The sequence below is a fragment of the Anoplopoma fimbria genome, chromosome 23, assembly GCF_027596085.1.
Source record: "Anoplopoma fimbria isolate UVic2021 breed Golden Eagle Sablefish chromosome 23, Afim_UVic_2022, whole genome shotgun sequence".
NCBI classification, from domain to species: domain Eukaryota; kingdom Metazoa; phylum Chordata; class Actinopteri; order Perciformes; family Anoplopomatidae; genus Anoplopoma; species Anoplopoma fimbria.
In genome coordinates, this window is record NC_072471.1 from 9,423,501 (window position 1) to 9,448,475 (window position 24,975).

A 24,975-nucleotide genomic window follows, 5' to 3' on the forward strand; every position below is an offset into this window, starting at 1 on the left:
TTGAATGTGTCATAACAAAAACAAAAACAAAAAAACAAAACCGAGTCCTTAAAGTCCTTCCAATTACTGGAAGGTTTTTTTTCATAAGCCTTTGAAAGGTTGCTTGTGTGAGCATATGCTAAACCTCTGCAGACACATTAACTGGCACATTACATTAGCTCAATGTGAGAAGCTACATGTGATGTGAACACGCCAGTGGCGGTTGCAACATGTCTTTTGAGGTGACTTCAATGGAATCACTGAGCATATCAAGTCGAATCATTAGTGTGAGGTGATTTGGCAGGTGGCCAACACCCCGGGGTAACCATCGGAAACCAATTAATATCCCTAACGGAGGTATCATGCTTCTGGCACAATGCCCACAGGGAAAATCAACTCACTGATTACACTGCTGTAAACTGCTGCTGTAATGAGTGGTGTGTGTGTGTGTTTGTGTGTGTGTGTGTGTGTGTGTGTGTGTGTGTGTGTGTGTGTGTGTGTGTGTGTGTGTGTGTGTGTGTGTGTGTGTGTGTGTGTGTGCGTATGTGAATGGATTTGTATGTGTTCCAAATAATGGCCCTGCTCTACATACAATGACATGAGATGCCACAGGTGTGCTTGTTCATTCAACGCCACATCAGTTACTCATGTACAGTATTTAATGATCAGCCTGTGATTCGGGTTGTGTTTGTACGTCTTAAAGACACAGGCACAAGCCATTCATTTGTAAAAAAGTTAGATTATGTAGATGCATAATTGGTTCATTCAGCAAACATGAGCATTCATGTGTAACATCAAGTCTGTTTGAATTACAGAGTGGATGTTAAGATGGAAGCTAAACGATAACAGAGAGAAAATCTAACGCCGACAAAGCTGGCGTAGTAGTATCAGGAAGTGTTACAAAAAGCAACAGAATAGAAGACAACTTCTGCTCCGTGTTTTCTTTGTAGGAAGGACTTGGTGTCTCTGATTCCCTCATGGACAGATTTGTCTTTTCTTTTGCTTCCATCGACAGAGAACAGGGGTCAGGGTCAGCTACAGGACAACGTATATGGAGTTGGTAGAGCTTCATTGTCTTGGCACACACTGTGGGTTCGAGTTAAAAACAGGGCTGCTGATACTTTTGGTCAAAGGATGGTCTCTCTAATAACTACACAACACCAGAGTGCCGACATCTTTCATCCGCAGGAAACTCATTAATTGCATATCCACCTCTCTGCTCCCCCTCACCACTGCCCTTAACAAATAAAAGAAAAAGAACACGGTCAATTTAACATAATAAATCTATGTGGACAGGTGTTGTAAATAGCGTTTCACTACAAACACTAAACACAGCGCATCTGGTCCTTGTGCATAAACGGATGTTATTTGTCTATATTGAATGAAGAAAACTAAAAATGCTGTAACAAATGAATTATTGGAGCAAAACAGGACACCAGCAGTGATACCTTAGTGCTAATGTCTTGTCTTTGCAACCCTTCAATAGCTGTCATGTAGCTGTCAATAGACAAATGAAGACTGAACTGTCCGTGGTGCTGAAACCACCACCCAGGTAGACTTCAGCATGAGAAACATTTGCTATAAATTTCCCTACATACTAAATACACGGATAAGCAAGAAGTTGAAAAGCTTATTCAGACATGATTCTATCGGGTTGGAAATATTACAAATAAGGTTATTCTATTCAGTTCTGCTGATCTGGAGAAGTATGGTGCACTGTTTCACTTTGATTTGAACAGGCAAGTCCCTAGTCAGGTCTGTACATCCAATAGACGAAAGAGATAAACACTGTGCATTCAGAAAGCCTGAGCTAATGTTTTGCTCTTTTGAACCCTGTGCTGTAAACGCACACTGATGCTAAAATAACTTCTGCTGTGAGATTTGAACTTGGACTTTTGGAGGGCATCAATTACCAATCACCCACAAGAAAGCTTTATAGCCTGGCCCTGATCATCTCGTGCTTATCTTGAAAATAATGGAATGTTTTTTCCTATCAAAAGCAATATCAAACACAAAGATCTACTTGATCGCTCAAGTTCTTCTACTTTATATGACAATGGTGATGCTTGATAACATCCTTTTACTGCTTTGGACAACTTGGACTAAAAGGCCCCTTTTTGATAATAATACATTAAGATGACATCATGATGATGCCACTGTGTTTCATCAAACTATGTGAACACAGCTTCTGCAGGTTACATTCAACCTATGATGAGTTGCTCCTCGGAACAAACTGTTGGTGATTGTGCCTCGCTGCGACACAGATGCACACACACACACACACACACACACACACACACACACACACACACCGCCACCCCTCTCCTCATCCCCTGTTGCTATGGAACCTGTCGCCATGGCAGAGGTATGTGGTTCTGATGGGAGTGATGGGACGAACGGCGACGACGACAGCAGCGATGATTGTCATGATGATGATGATGATGATGATGATGATATTGGTGATCTGATAATTAACCCCTTTGCTGAATTACAAGGTCCACATAAACCGACGCGTTGCTGGGCTTTGCTCTCTGCAACGTGGGTGGAAGGAGCGACGCGTAATACTGCGCAATGCAAACAGACAAACCAGATTAACCCCCCCCTGCTTGTTAAACACTTTTTTTTTTTTTTTTTTTAAGTCGTCGTGTTGAACTTCAGTCGTGTCTTGTGCCAATCTACCGACCGTCCTCCTACTGCCACCTGTCATCCCTGTGAGATCCTCTCTGGAGGAGTCCCGCGGACATGACGCCAACTTGGATTGGAAGGTGACAAATATGAGTATTGATTATAGAAGAAGGGGAGGATCGGTAAGGCTGCTCATTGTACAGCTCCTCATCGACCGGCGTGTGTTTGTGGTCATTTCTGACATATGACCAACAACACGTAGAGTTACATGTGTAGTTTGGTTTATTCCCCCAAAAAACGGAAAAGCCTTATGGGAGGCGAGATCTGACAGATTATTTGTACGGGCTCTCTTTTTTTTTTCCCTTCTTCTTCTGGAAACGTGTCTATAAAACAATGAAAACATATAAAACATTTTTTTTCAACACGACCACTGAACCACCCATCATGCCACAGTGCCTCGACGGACAGGCCTGTCAAACCAACAAGTGTGGACTAAACCAAGCAAAGAAAAAAAAAAAAAAAAGGCCTCATCCATGTATCCGTCCGCGGCTACCTGCAGCCCTGTTGCGTGATCATGGCACAAGTTCACTTGTGGCACAAACTGCAGATATCAGTGGGGACGGATCTAATGGACACACAGAGGAGGGAAAAGCGGAGGAGAGAGAACTGCATCTGTCCATCTGTTGGAAAGAAGGAGAGAGAGAGAGAGAGAGAGAGAGAGAGAGCACCCCTGTCCCTTTCCCCTCCACCTCCCCCTTCTCTCTCTCCTCCTCCTCCTCTTTCCCCATCCCATCCCCATTTCGAGACCATCATACCTCTCTTACTCCCTCCCTTCCTCCCTTCCCTCTCCTATGCACGCTTACAAGATGTTTTGCCAGTTATAAATAATAATAAATTTTTTAAAAAAAAAAAGACACCACATACCTTGATGGTTCTCAAGGGTGTCCTCCGGGATGTACATGTTTTTGCTTTCATTTACCATAAATGTAGTCCGGCGTTATCCCTATAGGTGAATGGAAGAGAGAGAGGGCAAGGGAAGCTGGAGAGGCGGAGGAAAAACAGCCCCCCCAAAAATAAAGAAATGTAAAAGAAAAAAAGGGGAAAAAGAAGAAGGAACTGTCTGACAAGGACAGTCTGGGGTATTCCGTTTTTTTTTGTTTTGTTTATGGGGAGGGCGTCTTCGGATGGAGTGAATATTACCTAATCCCCATGATGGAGGTGAAGGCGAGAAAAAAGAGGGAGCTTTCGGCGGAACCGGTTGGGAAAACGCACCGGTGCATCTCTCGGTACATCCGGGCCCTAGGCGAGAAACATGAGACCAGCACCGCGTCCAATTCAATTCACACCTTGTTCTCTCTCTCTCTCTCTCTCTCTCTCTCTCTCTCTCTCTCTCTTTCTTTCTCTCTTCTCCTCTCCTCTCCCCTTGTCTTCAAAAAAAAAAAAAAAAAAAAGAAAGGTTTCAAAAAAGGTTACAAAGCACGGGCGCTGTCAGTGACGGTCGCAATGGAAGTGCGCAAAAGACGCATTCGTGCGCATCTTCAGCAGCGTGTCAAAATGTGCGAGGATGAAGAAGAGGAGGTGGAGGTGGTGGAGGAGGAGGAGGAGGAGGAGGAGGAGGGAGGAGGAGGAAGAGAAGAGGAGAAAATTTAGAAAATGAGAAGAGTGTAAATATTCCATCACGGGTAGCACGGGGTTAAATCTCCCAATAGGTTGTCGGTTATTCCACGTATCTATAGCAGAGTCCCCCCCCCAAAAAAAACAGAAGCCAGGCCGTCCTGTCTCATCCGGAGACCGGTTTCTCTGTCCTGATCCAGTCCATGATGGTCCGGCGGTGTGTCTGTCTGTCAGTCGGTGTGCCTGTCTGCCTGCCTGCTTGCCTGCCTGTCTGTCTGCCTGCCTTGTGTCTCACTGATCGGGAGTTGGAGCTCTGTCTTCTCTCTGCCTCTGCTGCCCCTGCAGCTCAGCTCTGCAGTGATACCGAGAGAGAGAGAGAGAGAGAGAGAGAGAGAGAGAGAGAGAGAGAGAGAGAGAGAGAGAGAGAGAGAGAGAGAGAGAGAGAGAGAGAGAGAGAGAGAGAGAGAGGTAGGCCCCCCCTCCCCGCTCATGTAGACGCTTTGACTGTTTCCAGATGTGTGTGTGTGTGTGTGTGTGTGTGTGTGTGTGTGTGTGTGTGTGTGTGTGTGTGTGTGTGTGTGTGTGTGTGCCAGAGAGAAATAAGGAGGGAGGGAGACTGTATAGGCAAACAGTGAAGAACCGGCGGCTGGTATCCAGATGATTATGATGGTGATGATGAAGACAAAGATGATGATGATGTTGCTGAAGTGTGTGTGTGTGTGTGTGTGTGTGTGCGTGTGTGTGTGTGTGTGTGTGTGTGTGTGTGTGTGTGTGTGTGTGTGTGTGAGAGAGAGAGAGAGGGGAAGACGGATAATGATCCATAGCGAGCTCGAGCCTCACATAGACTCTCATTTCTGCAGGAGGAAACAGAGATGGGAGATGTTGTACTTACGTCTGATTTGCCCGTCGTCCCTACACATCTGGACTGCTTCAGCCGCGTGCTTTTCTTTGGCCAAGGCCGTGTTTACACACACACTAAAGATCTGGTTTTTCAACTCTTTTATGACTCAAGCTCTGATTTTGTCATACCATGGCTCTCTCAAACAGAGAGAAACCACAAGGAAGTTGATTTTCAGATCTCTGGATGCTTTGTAAATACAGACTCGAATCTCATGAAGTGGATGGGTTCAGGAAGGTCAGTGCACAAAAACTGATTTGTGAACGTTTTTATCTAAAGGATAATACAATTATTTTTAGAATTCAATTATGTTTCTTCTTTTCCTCTTTTTGCCCTGAGGACGGGGGGAAGTTTGTTTCGACATCATTCTCCATGACCGGGAACAAACTCGCCCTGGCCCCTCGAGCACACAAAGTCATTTTCTGGAGACATGGGACCATTTTCTTGGGGAACACAACAATGAAATGAAGCTCATTTTGGGAATCAAATGTCAAAAAAAGTAAACAACATCAGCTCTTAACTAAATAGCTCTGGACCTTTGAAGCTTTGACGACACTGAGTCAGCTTGGCTCTATAGCTCCTGAGGCTTGTGGATAGAGTTTCTCGTGCAAATAACATGTAACTACATAAATGGAGCTGTTTTGGTAAAAGCTATCCACAGACAGCTTGATAAAAAAAAGATAAGAAAGAATTTTCTTTACCATAACTTAATTCAGTAGGATCTTGATCTTATTTTGAAAAGCAGCTCCTTTCTATTAATGGCTATTCTCACAATACTTTATACTAAAGGATGACTTTTAGATGTCAGATGCGTAAATGGCAATGCTTTACAAAATTGAATAATTGGATTAAATAAATCCGGATGTATTGAATCTACTGAGCAGCATTTCCAGATTCTAATTATGGAACTGGCCATCCCTTCTGATTGTATTCGACACTGAATACGATCTTCACAATGTGCAGGCCTCATGTCAATCTCACAGCGGGTTATAATCAGGAGGTGAATCTGATGACTCAACCCAGCCTGTATTAATTTGTTCAGTTCCTTAGCACAAAATCACCACCCACCATCCTGTAATAGAATAAAGCTTTTTGTCTACATGTGTCAGTGCAGACATAGTAAAGACAGGAAGACGGCATAAATGATTCTATTGATGACATTTGATGGATGAATTGTCTATCTCTGACATATGGTGTTTTGTGATGCAGATGTTATGTTAATATACTGTGTATTTGGAGGGATTGTTGAAACCTGTGCTGATGAATGAATGGAAACCTTCCCTGCATTTTCTGCTGCACAAACTGAATATTTTCTTGTTAGGAAAAGAAGCAGTTAGTTAGTAATTGTGCTCTTGTGTCATGTCACTATATAATACATACTTACATTGTTATTACTGATGAATTGATGCATAAGTAGCATTTTACAGTTAAAGCTGGTCAAGGGTGAGCTAGTTTTAACTACTTAAAATCTAAGGGGTTGGGAGATGACAAATGGTGTAGGAAAGAACAAAAGACCAAGTTCAGACTTAAGTACAGTACCAGTCGAAAGTTTGGACACACCTTCTCATTCAATGCTTTTTCTTTATTTTTTTCTTTATTTTTTTAATATTAATATTATGATTAATATTGAAGACATCCAAAACTGTGAAGGAACACATATGGAATTATGTGGTAAACAAACAAATGCTCAACAAACCAGAATATGTTTTATATTTTAGATTGATGAGAAGGTGTGTCCACACTTTTGACTGGTACTGTATTTATTTTTTTGACTCTTTCAATGCTTTTTTTGTGAAATATTGGATACTTTGAACTCTTTTGGCCTGATGCTGTTATTGAAATGAAACCAGTTGAGAGGTATAACAGGGAAAATCCCTGCTAACATATCATAGACACCAGAAACATGGCACAGGGCCCCATTTAGACACTGCTTTTTTATAATGGGCGACAAAGATCAAGCCCTACAGATTGGGAACCACTTGTAGCTTGTAACTATGGCTGTCAGATAATTGAACTAGAGTAAAAAGTAGTATTTCCCCCCAACAAATGAGTAACAGTAGAAGTATAAAGCAGTAGAAATTCTCAGGGAAACCAATTGTGCTTTAGTTTTGTACTTGAGAAAATGTACTTAGTTCCTTTCCACCGCTGCAGACGTCTGACTGATCAGCCCTTTGACGATAGTAAGGCAGACAGACATCGAGATTCATTATGGTGGTCTGACTCTCCCTTTCACTTTCCTGCCAAGGCAGCCTATGTTTGATTACACTGGCCAGTGAATGGAAGCATAGACGGAAGAAAGGATTGGGAGAAGGAAGAACGGATGGAGGGCAGGTCGTGGGAACAGACACTTGTGCCCAGGGGACACACACACACACAGACTCACATACACAAATGTGCTCTGTAATCCAGCCTGTACATGGAATATCTACTCTATTTATGACTGTTCTATATTTGTAGTTCCCGACCCCCTTTGTATGTGTGTGAGCATGTTTGAGACTTAAGCTCAGTTGGTCTCTGGGAATCTCTGTACAGGCAAACACTCAAACGCTGGTATCTCATGTGGGAAAGATCTGACGGTCAGTCAAAGGAAAATCCCCTCATGACAACTGACATCTGTGCAATGTGAGATTCAGGTTTGAGGCTTTTTATAATTTAAACAAATTCTGATAGATGTATGCACTTCACATAAATATGAAGTTTTCTCTTGGAATCCACACTAAATATTTAAATGTTGTTTTTAATAAGTTATTCCTGGGCATTTTTGTGCATTTACATAATGTTACTTGTCTCTCTTTTCCTCAATATGTATAAGACATTTAAATATAGAGGGATAAAATGAAATGCTGTTTTGATTTAAATAATTTGAAACATGAACTACCAAAGTAGTAGATCACAGTTTTTCACCAGTGCAGAAAAAATATTTTCTCCATCTAATTCTGCATTTATATAAATACAGACATATGGTGTATGATTTGGTTATGCAAAATGTCAAGTTTGGAAAATCAGCAGCACTGTTCATAATGAAGAGTCGTTTATGAAGCTTGAAAAATTCAAAAGAAAAAATAGGACTGAATTAGAGAATATCTTTAAAAACTTCACATGATCTAAGAAATTGGCCTGTTCCAAAAATATTCCTGCTGTAGATAGAGTGGAAATAAAACAGGTGAAAACAATGCACATCCGTCCCTTGGTGAATTTCAATAAGCTGCCTTTTGGCTAAATCCCATCATCCTTTCTGCCTGTGAGCCAATCAGCAGCAGCCCCTAGACTATTCCCACCAATCAGTCAAGTACTCAATCTTCACCGAATGATTAATGACAGTATTGATCTGCTGATGTATTACTCATTAGCCTCATCAGTGACAAACATGCACCACCTGACAAACAGTTAGTTACCACCCTGAGGAATAGTCACATATATCTTGAAACACCCAACCACAGTTCACTATTTCCCGGACAAAATGGCCTAAAAGACAGGCCAATACTGAATGCCAAGGCAGCTATATTCATGTGAATGGCAAGCCAGATGTGTCATTCTGACCTGGAAGTGCTTCATTCACATTAAAGAGGTGGGCTTATTTGAAGTGTTTAAAACAGATGTTTTCATCCAGTGCTGCTTAAAGTGAGCAGTTGGATGGTCATTGTTTTTTCCTCAAGGACACTCTGACATGGCTGTTGATGGATGCACACCAGCTGTTGTGCATCTCTGTGACATTATAAATCCAATTACAGAAACGGCTATCACAGTTCACCACAGAGTACAGGAGGAGTGCCAATTTTAGAGGCTATATACTGCTAATTCTTGGTAATTTACTGTTGTCCATGTATGTCTTTATCAGTGGTTGTAAACTAATTGATTGAGTGAGTATACAAGAATTGATCAGCTTAAAAAATGCATAAAGAATGAAGGCGCTTATGTTTATCTACTTGAGGTGGCTATTTCCCCTCAAGTACCCTTGCAACAGAACAAGATATATTGAACTGAATATGGAGATGAACAGTCAGGTGATCCAACATATAATGTGTGATATAGGTATGGCTGATAAGGATTTCAGGAATTTACAAACCTGAAAGTCCTGCTCCTATATCAGTTAGAGTTCTGTCCTTGAGTATTCATTTCCAAAACCCTAGAGCTGGTGCATTATAAACTGTGCTAAAATACTGCATCTGAATAAACCTTGGAAGGAGATGAATAACAGTAGATGGCGGGGACGGCAGCATTGTTGAAGGTGAAAGTTAAATATATATTAACCAGAAAATTAAACCAAGTTTAAACCACTGCAGGAGGAGAAAATGTAGCCTGGACAACTGCACAACTGTAAACTTTGCTTGAAGTTGATTTAACTGGCCCATGAAAGGGGTACTAAATAACACTTTTCAAAGACGATGATTCATTTTCTTGTGTGTCCATTACTTCATCTAATTCAAACTAAGTGCAGAACCTCATCACAGCTAAAAACATGATCTGTGTTTGTTTTCTATTTGGAGGTTTTGTAGCATGGTGTAACTGCTTTTTCATTGAGACAAAACTCTTGGGGGATACTTGCAAATATACACACACATGCATTCTTGTCTGGGCTTTTTTAAATCAACTCAAGCCCATGCAGTTAATGGCTAATGCAGGAATTGCTGTGTTTTATCCATCCCTTTGCTTCCCCCTAGTGCATTTTATGGGAAATGTATTTGAGGATTGGAAGAGATCAGTCAGCATCAGTGTTTATGTTATCCAGAAGCCAGATATACAGAAGTGAAAGACAAAAGGGAAACATCAGCTGCTTACTTGTATTGGGAGAAGTGATAGGGAATTAAGTTAAAACAGAATCAAAATGGATAGCTTTCTTTCCTTACAATACTAAGAGACCCAAGAACTTTGTGTATCTACCAAAAACAAGGTGTCCAAAACCATATTTACCACTAATACAGAGGATTGTAGCCAATACAACCCTGTTAATACACAAATAGAGCTGAAATAAAACCGTACTCCTCAACCAACCCGATGACAATGAAATGAACCTACCAGATAAAAGTATTCTTCCGGCTGCTGTCAGGTTGCACAACCAACTCTGCTCCCAGTAGACCACATGACACATGACACTAAAAACCTGTGCAATACAATACACTGTGCAATTATAGTTATAATAGTTTTTCTGTCTGTACATTTTTTTCTTTACTGTTTTTTATTGCTTATTTATAATACTTATTTTTTATTTTATTTTATCTTGTTTTTCTTTTACTATGTCTCTTGTTTGCACTATAACCTATGCTGCTGTAATCCTGCAAATGTCCCCGCTGCAGGACTAATAAAGGATTATTTTATCTTATTTTATCTTATCTTATCTTATCTTATCTTATCTTATCTTATCTTATCTTATTGATTTGATTTGATGTGTTAAAGTAATTTTAAATTGAATTACAGCTACATGACACCTAATTGCACATGGACATTTATCTCCCGACATTTCCAATAACTTTATCATGAATTGTTTGAGGAAAGCAATCTCTGCAGGTGACAACAGCAATGCTCCATCGACTTTTCCAGGTTGATTGATAAGGCTGAACTCTCCAACGCTGCTGCGCCACTACTCATGTCTGGTTGTTTACAATCTCTCTGGCTAAACATGGCCGATGACAAACTCTCTCATGGCAGATAGCACTCCTTCACTCCTTAACATTTTAAATGTACCATCTTAAGTTACGAAACAAACTATTACGCAGTTACCAATTTAACAGACTTGTTTTAACTCGCTGTTGTTTCGGTTTTTATCTCATCTCCCTGTGACTCGTTAGCCTCTGAAGCTAGGTAGCGAGCTAACTTCTCCATAGGGAACAATGACAGCGACTTCTGCAGGGAGCAGCAGCTGTCTCCCGGCTAAAGGACTGGACATCAGCCTGGCCGCCCTGCAGAGACAGGACCCGTACATCAATAACATCGTGGACGTGGCCAGTCAGGTTGCCCTGTATACTTATAACAACAGGGCAAATGAGTGGGTAAGCCTGAACTTTACTTAATATGCTAACTTAGCTTAGCTTCGTCTCTGATAGGCGCGCTTTGTGGCTCACACAGATTTGTCCCAACTTAAGTTATAGCATGAAGTCAACCCCAGCTATTGTTGTTTAGGGTCTGAAGAGTTATGGAAACGTTTAGTCCTCTATTATTTGAAAAAAAAAATGAAAAAAAATAAAGAAGTTTCACCCTGTGTTCCTCCAAGATCATCATTTTAAATTCAGCTGGAGGGGTTTTTAATTGAAAATACTTTATTTTTTACTTGTCACAAGTGAGGAGATTTGGTTGACCAGTTGTATCACCTTCCTAATTTTGTTCTTTTGTTGTATGTGTTTTTTTAGGAGAAGACTGAAGTGGAAGGCACCCTTTTTATCTACACAAGGTAATGGACTTTATGTTGGACTTTATGAAGTTTTTCCATGCCAAACAAACTTTACTGAAAGTACAACTTTTACTATACATTTGTTGGGAAGTTCTTTAGACTCATTGGTATGTCATACAGCCATGGCTAAATGTTAACATGCGAAATTGAGCATTTTTTCATCTTTGTTAATATATTATTACTTAGCACAACTGTTTCTGTGTAATAAATCATGGGAAATAGCTAAAGTGCCTCTTGTTTCAATTTGGGATTAACTCACTTTTGCATGAATTCTTCACCCTTATTGTATTTCAGACTGGCGTCTCCGAGACATGGTTTCACCATTATGAACAGACTCAGTATGGAGAACTTGACGGAGCCAATCACCAAAGACTTGGACTTCCAGCTCCAGCACCCCTTCCTGCTTTACCGCAATGCGCGATGTAAGATGAAAGACACACAGATACACACAAAGGCACAGTGCTGATGTCTGCTTATTCATTACTGATACCTTATGTGGTTTGTCATCTCAACACCTGTTGAGCACAGTATATGCACAGGCACATTAGGTGTAGTTTTATACCCATTGCCATTTGTTTTAGTTTGATATTCATTGCAGTTAATCATAAATATCAGTGTCAGAGTGTAGTGTCTTTGCTGACAGTTTTATTCCCTAGCCACTTTCAGAGTAGCTTACTGTATGCTGAACATTGACAAATATCTTGAAACATGAAAGAAACTAGGAAGGAGAAATTTGCAAGACAATATGTTTTTTTAAATTTCACCAACCTTTGGTTATAGAGGGGTCACTAAAACTAGAGTTAGAGGGACGGCCACAGACTGTACAGACATAGATAACTAAATACCAGGACTAGCCACATAGATTAAATCGTTTAAATAGACTTTTCTGTGTTTCACAAGCAGCAAGACACATTTAGACAAACTGTTGAAGAATTGAGACGCAGACAAGCAGGAAATGAGACAAAACAAGAGATGGACAGAGAGATAGACAGTCAAACTAGAAAAGACATGGATAAAAAGACAGTCCTCGTAGACGAACTGGGAACAAATTTGAAATTATAAAATGAGAAAAAAATAGAATTGTGCTCCTCATTGTTATTTTGTGGTTCTGATTCAAAAACGGCTTTGTCTTTTTTAACTCCCCTGACTCTTTAGACTGCTTATGTAAAATATGCACATTAGATTGTGTGTATTTTATCTCAAAATCCACAGGAGACCCATATCTCTGTGTCTTTTAAGACCCGACAGCAATGTGACCACATCACACTTTAAAATGACAGGTGTATCTTTAGCCACAGGGAGGAAGTTAGATAAAAGATTAACAATTTGATAGAGTGTGTAGCATGCTGCCTCGTTTTAGTGGGAACCGCTAGTTCCATATAAGGAGCAGAGGCTTTGTGGTGACTCCAATTCTATCAGCCTGTCTCACTCTGAGACCTACATCTGGCTAACAGACATACACACACACACACACACACACACACACACACACACACACACACACACTTTGCAGAGTGTGCCTTTGGGACAAGAGCCTGACAGCACTACAAAGCCAGCCAGCAGAGATTAGATACACCACAACAGCCACTGATAATATAAACACACACTCACTCAGGAATCATTGAAACACACAGACCTCCCTCCCTCTCTGTCATGGTCTCACACTCTTCATCAGGTTCAGAGAGGCAGGTGGAATGCTGTGTTTAGATACCAGTGGATTCCTCACGCGTGCTTTTATCCCCTTACTGTCGTACTTCATTAGTCTTACTGACACGTTTTACAACACTGCCATTATTAAACATTCTGAAGGCTCAGTGAAATAATGTGTATGACATAAACTTTTCTCTGTGACCTCCGAATACCTTTTGCACCAGGTTTAAACGCAGTCAGGACACATTAAAGGTGATCTGAGATAATAATTGCCTTTGGATGTGGTCAGAGCATCTGTAATGGGGGGATTTGTTACAAGTGAACAGCTAACTCACATTTCTTTGGGAAGGAAAGGAATTTAAAGCACATAAAGCCAGTAATCACAGCTCAGTCGATTACTTATTCCTCTGATAAAGAGGAAATATAGGCAGGGTTATGTGAGTTGAAGAGTGGGAGAGTGCATAGCAAACCTAATGGTCAGTGGCTCCAGACGATTACACTGATATGAGACGGATAATAAAGCAAGCAAATAAGGCGAGATCCAGAATGCTTGTAATCAAGCTGATTTTATCATCATGGCTGCTGTGTTTCACTGGCATTGTTGGACCCTAAATACATTTTTTAACATGGACATACGTGACTAGGTTTAGCCAGATTTAGCTAAAAACACATGCACATAAACAGCCCCGCAGATGCTCTAATAGACACCAAGATGTCGTGTGATCATCAGTGAGTGTTTTCCCGATGGTATACGCGGGTTGGATGAATCTTTTCCCCGTAAACTGTATAAAGAGACACGCATCTCAGCTCGGAAAAGTTTTTTTTTCACTAGCCAACATCTGATCTGTAAGACTACTTGGGCCTCAGGCTGTTGGTAATGTTGCAAGTCCCACCGAGTCATGCCCTCTGAGCAAGGGTCGTGGAATCTTATCATTAGATAAACATGTAGCTCTCAGTGCTGCTGTTACTTCCGAGAATGGCAGTTGGCACAAAGTGGCACCCCATGTTAAAAATAAACTCTGGAGAATAAAGATATACCACAGAACAGGGCACGAATCAGGGAAGAGAACTTCAGTCTGAGCAAGTCAAGATTCCTCTGGCAAACATCCTAGTACAGGCGGACGGATTGAAGGCTTTTTACATTCCTATAGGCACTTATTATCCCAAGCAGTGTGTCAGTCGGCCCATTATCTGCAGTGCGTATGGAGTTAGATGATCCCCTAACCTTGGCCGTGTTACTGTCTTGATTGTTGGCTGTGGGCTCGGGAATCTGTCCGCTCAAATAGATACTTTGACTGAAAACCAACAGCTCATTTCAATGTATTTTTAATTTCAACATATTTGGTTTGTAAACTCCTAAACATGCTTCTAAAAGTTTAGGTTACAGAGTTACAATATTATCAGTTTGACTCAGGACATCGGTGTCTTCCTTCTTGCAGATTTGGGATTATACTGCATAGAAGTTGGGGGACAAACTCATGAAGGGTTGTTTAATTTTTCTGTATTCCTGTTATAAGTAATCATAACATAGTAATCAAAAGGTGTAGAAGTTTGTAGAAGAGCTAAGACTTTTAGTTGAATAATAATAAATGAATAGCAGTTTTTTTTTGATTACTAAGTAATTGTTAAGTAACCTGTAAGCATGAATGCCAAACATTACCTATTTCCAGCTTCTCGACAAATGATTGGCTGCTTTTCTGTGGCCCATGTGATAGTAAACGCAATATCTTTTCTGTTTTGGACTGTTGGCCAAACAGATTTCAAGATGTTACCATGGCCTTTGAAAATAATAATAATAATAATAATAATAATGGAAATGTGATTTCCATTTACACAATTTTTAGATTTAACAGACCCAGTGATTAATTGTTTAATCGAGAAAATAACTGAAAATGTACTGTGGCCCACAAAATGTACATAAACATTAGCACTTAAATGAACATTTCTATCATGTTCTGTCTATCAGGTGTACGGACAGTCTTACCTCCAGGTTGGACGTATGTGTATCCCAGGTCTCTCTCTGACACCAGCAAGCCTTTGAATCTGACCTCAGGTTCTTCCTCCAGCCTCTCATGTTTAGGTTTCCTCTGGAACAGGCCTCTCAGCATGGCTCCACCGGTCTCTCAGGAGTTTTACGGTCTGGTAGTAATTGCCTCTTTGAGTCTCTCTAGAACTTGATGTTACTCAGATTATACGTTAAATTGCAGCTCCAGTAATATCGCCAATAAGTTCAATGAAAGGGATGCCAGAGGGGATGTGACACTTCCTCTGATAAGACTGTTTTTCCTCCGAAGCAAAGGATGTACTGATAGTGATCTTCTGTAATGAGTGCCACTGTGTGGAGGTCTCTTCATCTAGATCAGGTAGTGCACATACAGCTGTCACAGCAGTTGTGGTGAAGCCTCCTTCGAACTTGGCTTTAGTAGCAAACTTTTTTTTTTTTTTTTTTTTTTTTTAAATGAACCTGCAGTTAAGCCTCAGCAGGAAGGGGTAACAAGAGTGGTGATGTCTTCTTAGATGAGTTTCGATAGCTGCAAATCTCAATATTTACTTCTCCTTCAATGTCATGAATTCCATTCTTACAAACGGAGGAAGTGACTGTTCTTCTCGGACAACAACAATTCCAAGCATAGACGTGTTTTACTGTTAAGAGCACCTACCTCTGCAAACTATTTGGCAAAGTAAATATTGTGGAAAAGAATGCCGACACTGTTCTTCGTGACTAATGCACTGAGTTCTCTCCACAAAGCTGATGACATACTGCAGTAAAAGGACACCTAATCCATTTTGGACAACGGAACAGATTACAAATATGTCTGCAGTTTTTTTACTTTACTAAATCTACAAAAACAAAAGTTTGTTGTGAGGAGTCACAGTAGTGCAGTGTGGGTTACAACAATGTTACTGTATTGTCAAAGGGCATTTAAACCTCCTGGGAAAAACAATGTTGCCGTGCAAGTCAAACCAAAACGTGTTAATCAGATTTAACCAAAAATGTCTTCTTTTACAAGCAAATCCCATCAGAGTAGTAGTTGAGACAATGACTTACTGCTCCCCAGACAAAAAAAAACCCCAACTCAAAGTCCCATTCAAATAAAAAAATGTTTCTTATCTGTCCAAGTCCCACTGGAAGAGTTAGTGAAGGTCTACAGCAGACGTCCCACGTGCACCAGGGCTCCCTCTCCGTCCGGTCTTGTTGTAGTCACAGAGGGTTTGAAAGGACCACCCAGCTGAAGTCCTGGATCACTGACACACTTCAGTAGAGTGATAGTTTCTGCGATTCCAATACTCCTCGTTCAAAATGTAAAAGGGTGCCGTCGCATTCAGAATCGACATTTCTCAGTTAGTGACGTTGGTCGTCCTTCCGTTGAAGCTATCTGCCCATGTGACCGCTCAGAGGTGTTCGCTGCCTGGGTCACGTCTTCAGGATTCTCTGCTTCGCTTATTCAATGCGGATGTCCCTCTGCCTTTCTTCCCCTCTCTCTCAGTCTCCAGCGTTGTTGACTGGAGCCCTTTTGCTCTTTTTCTTTCTCTCCAACTTCTTCCCTGAAAGTGTAATCTTGTAGCCACGGCCACTTCTTTGTTGGTGCTACTGGTTGTAGTCCTCCTCCCACTCCCCCTCTCTCTCTCTATCTCTCTTGCTCAGAGGGGATTTCTATCCATTTGAGGTTCAGACTTTTTACAGGTCAGTGTAGCTAAAACTGTGTGATAATCTCCTCTATTTAACAGTTTTTATCTTGTCCCGTCATTATCGCATGTCTTTCTCTTTCTGTGGCAGTTAGGCAGGTCAGCATACTGGTAACATAGACTGTCTTGTATCTGGCTCTGTTTCCTCCCATCAATTCCCTTATTTTACAAAACTCACTCTCCTTTTCTTTTTTTCCTGACAGCTAAAGAGCTCTCAGAACTATATGTTAATCCCCTCTCTAACACGTCTCACTTCTTCCTATTTCACATCCGTCCCGTTGATTCTGTTCTCTCAATTTTCCAGCTCTGTGATCTCTGTCAAACAGTCTCATCCCCAGTGAGCACTAAGGGGCTCTGGCTCCACCAGACGCTCTCCCACTCCAGTTACTTATTTTGTACTGGGCTGACTTTCCCAGGCTCAACTGAACTGTGTGTGTGTGTGTGTGTGTGTGTGTGTGTGTGTGTGTGTGTGTGTGTGTGTGTGTGTGTGTGTGTGTGTGTGTGTGTGTGTGTGTGTGTGTGTGTGTGTGTGTGTGTGTGTGTGTGTGTGTGTCTCTCTCTCTCTCTCTCTCTCTCTCTCTCTCTCTCTCTCTCTCTCTCTCTCTCTCTCTCTCTCTCTCTCTCTCTCTCTCTCTCTCTCTCTCTCTCTCTCTCTCTCTCTCTCTCTCTCCATGCTGACCTCAGTGGCATGTCCAACCTTATTTGTAGCCAAGTGCGTGTTGTGTATATTTTTTGTGCATGTCTGTCTGTCTATGGGAATGTGTGGTTGTGTCTTTGATATGACTGTGGCGGTAACTTTGTCCACCACAGCAGACTACTTTGTTCTTTGTCTCATAGTGACCTCTTTCCTTTGTTAGGATTGACCTTATCTTCTCTTGAGATTAACTCTAGAAGGTAAGCGTGTTGAGGTGCTGGATGATTTCCTCCAGCTGTGTTGTTTAGGGTTGGGTATGAAACTTAAATACTTTTTCGGTACAGATAGAAATGTGCTTATCACAATGAGTAACAATAACTGTGGAGCATCGTATGCTTGCTCTGCATTCATACTCCTTTTATCTAATTATTTTATCAGACAGTTAATTATTCAAATCCTAATTTTTACATTTTGTAGCCGGTATTTTAAACGGCAATAATTCTCGTTCTGTTGCTTGTGTTTAAAAAGCAGGGCTCAACTTGACATTTTAAGAGGTTGCCGAGCTGGCAACCAAGCAGCATACTTTGGTTGCTATATGTGAAAATACGGTTGCCTTTTTTGGTCACCTTATATTTTAAGTAATTATGATACCATGCAGTTATACGTCAGTTTAATAATGAAAATTTGACATGACATACACACTTGAATCAATTTGCTTATTCATTTGTGATGTTGATGAGTTAGCCAAACCTTTTACCACCAAGTCAAACAGCTTGATATTCTGCAGCACTGTCTCTAAAACAGATGCCTGTGCGCATGTGAGTAAACGAACAAACGCACGTGCAGCGTTGTCATTGTAGCAGTTGCTGTTGTTCTCAAAATAGTTGTCAATGGCAACCTGGCAACCCTTATTGTTAAGCTCTAGAAAGACTTTAGCGTTTGAGAAATCTGACTTTTTGTTGTTATATAACAAATATTCCTCAAAGTTGGGTCTCCAGAGGAAGAACTGTTTTGTTTGAGCTGATGCATAAAGGTAGTGGGACTCTGGGATCTGAATGTTTTAGACCTTAACTGTTTTTCAATTTTTTGGGAAACAAAATTCTAGTCCTGGGTAAAATTCTGAATCTCTCAACACTGACGGGAATTGAATAATTCCCGTTATTAATAAAAATAATAATAAAACAACTACCTCTTTCAATATGCTTTTAAAGGCAAAGCTAATGAAAATATTAAAATGACTCGCTGTGTAATGTAATGCAACCTACTTGCTCGCTGCCGTGTAATCCTGTAGCCAACAGGTTATAGTGTTGCCTTTTTCCTCCCTTGTTGACCATGTTTATATAGTTCAGGAGACTCCAGGGGCCCATGTTTCTCTGGGTAATGGCACTGTTGGCTTCTGTTCCCATTGGGAAATGACTCATTGTTAACCCTGGTTTAGACCCAGCAGGGCTAATTATAACCCGTGTACACGTCTACCGGGCCTGCATTGATGCCATGGCAGCAGAGTTGTAGGACAGAATGTCTGTATGTCATTTGATTGTAAGGGTATTGCAGCTCTGAAAACTCATTTCGTTGTCTGCTGACCTTACTGGCTGGTGCAGCTCGTATTTCAGCCGGCTTTCATTATTTCACCGCCTTACTTTAAATTTAGCATTGACTGGGACATTACCCCATGACCAGGACTTTTTGTTAAATGTTTGTTTATGTTCAAAAGTTCACGTCTTTCTCTTTTTGCTCCTCTTTGTCCCTCTCTTCCTCACTCCCCCAGTGGTTATCCATGGCATTTGGTTCTATGATAAGGAGGACTGTCAACGCATTGCCCAGAGGATGAAGATGTAAGTGCTTATATAACCACAAGTGTATACAGCAGCTAGACAAAACAAATTGAAAATGAGATTGGGTCTACTAAACAGGGGCTGGTGAGTTATGATCCGTCGGCCACCGTGGCTGAGAGAGTTTGTTTCATACCTCATTTTGCACACGACAGAGACTGTGTGTGTTTATTAATGGATCTGTGTCTGCGGCGTAGAGCAAACAAATGACAACCACGATATGTTTGAAGGAGCTTGACTCCCAGCCGATCGTTTCTTTTCAAAACATATATTAAGTGTAATGTAAGATGCTTGTCTTATCCTGACAAAAGTACTCCATTTTACTGCTTATCATGTATGGATCTGTATGTGTTCTCACATGGACTTATGTGTGTGTGTGTGTGTGTGTGTAGTCTAACCCAGCAGGAGCAGGCCCTGTCTCAGTCGCAGGGTGGATGGTTGTCCCCAGGAGTAAGAGGAGGAGGAGGAGGAGGAGTAGTTGGAGGAGTAGTTGGAGGAGTAGTTGGAGGAGGAGGTGGTGGAGGAGTTCTTGGGGGAATACTTGGAGGACTAGTTGGAGGAGTAGGAGTAGGAGGAGGTGGAGGAGGTGAAGCGAAGGCAGTGGACATCATCCAGATGTTGACCAAAGCCCGCACAGAGTATGACAAGGTAGGATAACACCAAATAATTTGCTCCCTTTACAAAAAGAACTTTAGAGATAAATATTTTGCCATAGATTTATTTTGTCACATTTTATTCAATTGTTTTCATTTCCTCATACTGGCCAATAGGCAGTACAGAATCACCCAAGATCTTCCTCTCTCCAGTCTCTCTGGCCTTGTATCTCTCTAATTATCCTGCCCTCACATTATCTCTTTTTTCTCCCTTTTCCATACGTCTCTCTACATGAAGTCTGCGTCTGAGCCAAAGGAGATTGGTGGCAGCAGTGTTCTTTATGGAAACCCCAACCTGATCAAACCAATACCTGTTAAACCGAACACACAGGTAAAACATTCTCATTCACTTCATTTTCCATTACGGCTGCATTCAGTACATTGTTTTTCCTTGATGAAGCACTTTGTCATAAAACCTGTGAAGTACAGAAAGAGAGACTCTCATATCCACAGAGAACAAAAGACAGGTATCTGCTAAAGCATAAGTCAAATGGCTCTCACAACCAGTAGCAGCGAGGGTTAATGAGCCTGATTTGTTATAAAATACTGCAGAAATAACGGCACCACAGTTAGTTGAAAATAGTAAAGCTCTCCTTGCTTACATCTCTCCCTCTCTTACCCTTCTCTCCCTTTGTCTCATCCAGGACAGTGAAAGTGCTCAACCCAAGCCTCTCTCCCTGGCCACTCTTTTTGGCTCTCAACCTCAACACCAGCACTCATCCAAACCTGACCCAGTCGCTCTTATGGCTGCCCCCGAGACTGGGCCATCGACGGGACGGGTCATGCGCCCACCTGTAGCCCGTTCACTGAAATACGACGATACAGTGAACTCGAGCGGAAGTGTGACCTCCAAGGGAGGCAACGTGGCCGTGGTCGGGTGTTCAGATGGAGTGCGCAGGGCTGTGATTGGAGGACAAACAGTCGTGGAACACGTTGGAAATGCTGTTGTGGGCTTGCTGCCGAGTCCCGATGTTGTCCACCACCAGCAGCAGCAGCAGCAGCAGCAGCAGAACCAGCCTCAGCACTGCCCGGCCATCCAGAAACTCATGCAGGGACAGAGAGGAGTCGGGGTGGTTGGAGGTGTCCTTCAGACCTTGTCCGAGTCCCCAGAGAACAGGCTGTGTGACAACGGGGTGCCGCTGGAGCATCACCACCACCATCACCATCTGTACCATCATCATCAGCAGCAGCAGCAGCAGCAGCATCTCCTTCACCATCATCATCACAGCAGCAGCAGCAGCAGCAGCAGCAGCAGCATCTCCTTCACCATCATCATCACACAGCAGCAGCAGCAGCAGCAGCAGCAGCAGCAGCAGCTCCTCCAGGCTGACCCAATCAAGAGACTTTTCCAAACCCAGCCACCTCCTCCCTCCTCCAACCTGCCTCCTCTGCAGCAGAACCTCCATCTCTCCTCTCAGCCCGTACTGGTGGATGCTGTGACATGTTCCCACCTTCAAGCACAACAAAGCCAGCAGCTGTTTTACAGCCTAGCGAAATCTCAAACAGAGGCACAGCACAGCATCCAGTCAGCTTCAACTATACAGGGAACAGGTGGGACATCTTATATCCCATCATTATGCTATGAATAAGCAGTATGATCATGTACTGAATATATATATATATATATATACCACATACATGTTTCATATTGTAAATTATAAGTGAATACCATTAATAGTAAAATGTATAAAAGTAATGAGTAGAAACTCATTTTCATTCATATTTTCTCTGCTCTACCAGGTTTGCTGCCATCTCAGGTGACCAATAACCAAGTCCTTCAACCTTTACAAGGTATGATAGCAGTTTCCTTAAAATAACTAACACGCACTCTTTGTGGTTTCTGTTTTAGTAACAATTCCCACTTCCTTGAGTTTTCTATTTGTATCCTGAATCCTGAGTCATTATAGCCAATGTGTACTAAATATTTGTGCCATTGTTTATCAGTCGATACCTTATGTATGTTTCTAAATGATCTTGGATTGCAATGATGTCTGCTTGCTAGTGTTTGGGTATCTGATTTGAAGATTCTATTCACTATCTCTGTAAAATATGACTGATTGAATCTAAGCAGAACTATGCAGATTAGCCATTTATTTAATATTCTTAAAGACGGGGCTGTCCCAGTCAAATAATCGGGATCAGGCAAATATGTAATACATAATATAGGCCTTCTAGATACATACAATTCAAATACAGATATTTGACAATGTATCTAAAATGCCTCTGCCACGATGCCTCTTTTATCTGCACTAGCTGTTAGAATAATTCTAATATTCTAATCATGCTCTCCTCTCAGGTCCGTCTTCCCAGATTCCTGGTGTGGTGTCGCCTCATGAGCTCCTGCAAAAGCTCCAGCTGGTCCAGCAAGAGCAAAGCCTGGCTTCCCATGATTCCCCTCGGCTCTGTCCAGGACTGGCCCCTCGATTCTTGGGGCCCACTCAAAGTCAAGGTGCAGGCTCAGTTGTGGGACTGGTCTCAAACCAGACCACAGCAGCGGGTCAAAAGGCAGCGCTGCAGTTTCAGGTAAGCCCTATGAAGCAGTGATAGTGTTTGTCTTTTACACTTTTACCATTTGTTCAAATTCTGAGTACTATTACGGGTACTGATAAGTATCCCTGTCTATCCAGGTCATCTCCCCCAGCGGATACCAGCCACTGTGGCCCCCAACATGCTCCTCTCTCCCAGTGTGTTCACCCAAGCAAAGACCAGTGGCAGGTTGTCAGCGGTTGCCCAGGAGACCAGCCCTGCCCCCTCGACCCAGTCCAGACCCCCGCTGCAGGCGGAGATCAGAGTCCTGTCCAGATGCCAGCTTCAAGCCACACTGATGCACATGATCCAGGTAAAAAATATAACTGACAGTATCTCACACTGACACATTATACTCCTAAGGCCTCAGATCATTTCACTTTGTCCTTTTGTTAATAATGGAAAAGCAGAGTACATGTGAGAATACACATGCATGCATGCACACAAACATACAGTATGATGAGCCTTGCTTTTGTGTGTTTCAGACTGACAGCTCATTCCTGGACACCATCTATGAAGCCTACATCAGCCGCTTTACTAATGACTCCAGCAGCAAGTACTGATGACTCGTCACACCTTCTGTCTGTACCGATACTCCCTCTCCAGAGCAGTGCGGCTCATTCTTCTACATCTAACATGGATGTAGCACTTCTTCAACCGAATCCTATCATAACCCATAACATCTCCTCTGCACTGTAAAGCCAGTCAACCTGACTCTCTTCTCTTAGAACCAAGTCTATCTAGTCACAACAACAAAAAAAGCAGTTATCAAAAATTATAGATGTGTATGTTTCCATCCAAAAGACACATAACTTTTCATCCTGTGACTCCTCTGAAAAAAAAAACAGCTTCTCACCACAAATTTTTGGCATAAATATGGCATTACTATACAGTCTTGACATCACCTGTATTTAAGGGGAAATGTAGCCAATACTGCAAACTCAATGTTTCCCAAGGTGTTTGAAATTAGTAGTTCCCTGCACTATTTCTTCAGCAAATGTAGCAGAATTTTATTTAAATTTGTTTTGTTTTGATTTAATGTGTAGTCTTAAGTCCGTCGCAGTCGTCTAACACCAGCCAGCCTTCTGCGCTTTGATATAAAAGTCTTCCCGGGCTAAAAACTAGTGCTGAAGGATATGCTCAAACTGACTTGAAACTAGCTCCACTTCTGAAATTCAATGTAAAATATGTTTTACAAGTTTTGTTTTCTGTACATTTGGAAAAGTAAGTATTTTTTAATGGTGAACAGAATTTGGTGGATTTTAATTTACAATTCTATGAAATCAAGTTCCTACTATTTGCTTTCTAAAGGAACATAAAGCCAGTATATTTTACTATCTAAATTCTTTTAAAGTTATAATAATGATACCTTGTCATTTTTAATACCTTTTCCTCCTTATCCAGCACACTCTAGCTGAGATGAATATCTGTATTGGTATTGTAGTTACAGTTATGTTATTATCATTATGAAGAATTAAAAATGACATGGTATCCATCTAACTTGAAATAACAAGGAGAGTACAGGAGATTGTTAACTCGGCCTACCTCACAGAGAGCTAGTTCAGAGGTCTACCTGTGATTTTACTTAGTGACAGATGTCAGTTATGTGATTGGACAGTTTTAAAGATTAGATATTCCGGTCAGGATTTTTTGATTTCAGTTTAACATAGGGGATTTCATCACCACAGAAAAAAACATTGACAATCTTTTAACGCACTGAAATATAGATCGAGTTGCATTTTCAAGTGATCCTGCATTCATTCAACAGTTCCTAAACATTTTCTCTGCCAAACAGCATCTCACTGAAATTCCCCTCAGGAATAAGAAAAAATGTATTCATCAACGACATTGCTATTGATGGTAAGCCCAGTTGTATACAAGGGATTTAAAAGCCATAAATATCAGCAGAGAAGGTATTAAGAGATATACAATAATAACTGTTTCATAGGGCTGTTTAGAGCAAGTTTAGAAGAAAATATGATAGGAAATGCACTTCCAAAATACCGTTGTGATACATGCACTGCATACTGTCACTCAGTTCCTCAGAGAAGTTGAAGTCATTAAAAATGGTTCATTTAATCGGGGTTAGGGTTTGCAGTTTGTGTTAAACTCGTATTTAGCCAGACTATACAGTAGCTACCAGAGAGTACACAAAAACATCAGCAACAAAAAAAAAAGAATACATTTGAGAGAAAAACAGAATATTTTTTTCCCTATTTTTGTACTCGAGCGAAATGTATTGTTGTCAAAGTACAAATAACCAGCATGTTATATTACAAATAAATGTACAGCAACAAAGTCATTCTTATAACGCATATCTACAGTTATTTGTCAGATTATTATTTTTTTTAATTCATCCATACATTTATTTTTTAAACATTGTCATTTAGAATATAATAAAACATTAGAATGCCATTGGAAACATTTTTACACATTTTTATTTCTTTTTGTCGAGAATGTTTTGCTCATACATAAACTGGAATATATTTTAA

At 41.2% G+C, this 24,975-nt stretch overlaps 2 protein-coding genes across 3 annotated transcripts in view; one reads left to right on the forward strand and one right to left on the reverse strand.

Moving 5' to 3' along the window:
- The window catches only part of cacna1c (calcium channel, voltage-dependent, L type, alpha 1C subunit), a 173,552-nt gene extending 169,966 nt beyond the window's left edge, over positions 1–3,586 (reverse strand). Inside the window, 1 exon segment of the mRNA XM_054624630.1 lies at positions 3,529–3,586. Coding sequence (XP_054480605.1) covers positions 3,529–3,586 — 58 coding nt within the window.
- A 7,121-nt stretch (positions 3,587–10,707) lies between these two features.
- Positions 10,708–24,975, forward strand: dcp1b (decapping mRNA 1B). 2 transcript variants are annotated; one of them, XM_054624632.1, is made up of 12 exons: positions 10,708–10,794; positions 10,903–11,103; positions 11,461–11,501; positions 11,796–11,923; positions 19,241–19,307; positions 19,697–19,952; positions 20,196–20,288; positions 20,602–21,508; positions 21,698–21,748; positions 22,254–22,480; positions 22,585–22,796; positions 22,969–24,975. In XM_054624632.1, the coding sequence occupies exons 2-11, from the start codon at positions 10,945–10,947 to the stop codon at positions 22,780–22,782; spliced, it is 2,127 nt and encodes a 708-aa protein (XP_054480607.1). In that variant the 5' UTR covers positions 10,708–10,794; positions 10,903–10,944; the 3' UTR covers positions 22,783–22,796; positions 22,969–24,975. The 2 variants fall into 2 exon arrangements, with proteins under 2 accessions (XP_054480607.1, XP_054480606.1); XM_054624631.1 differs by having other exon boundaries at positions 10,717–11,103.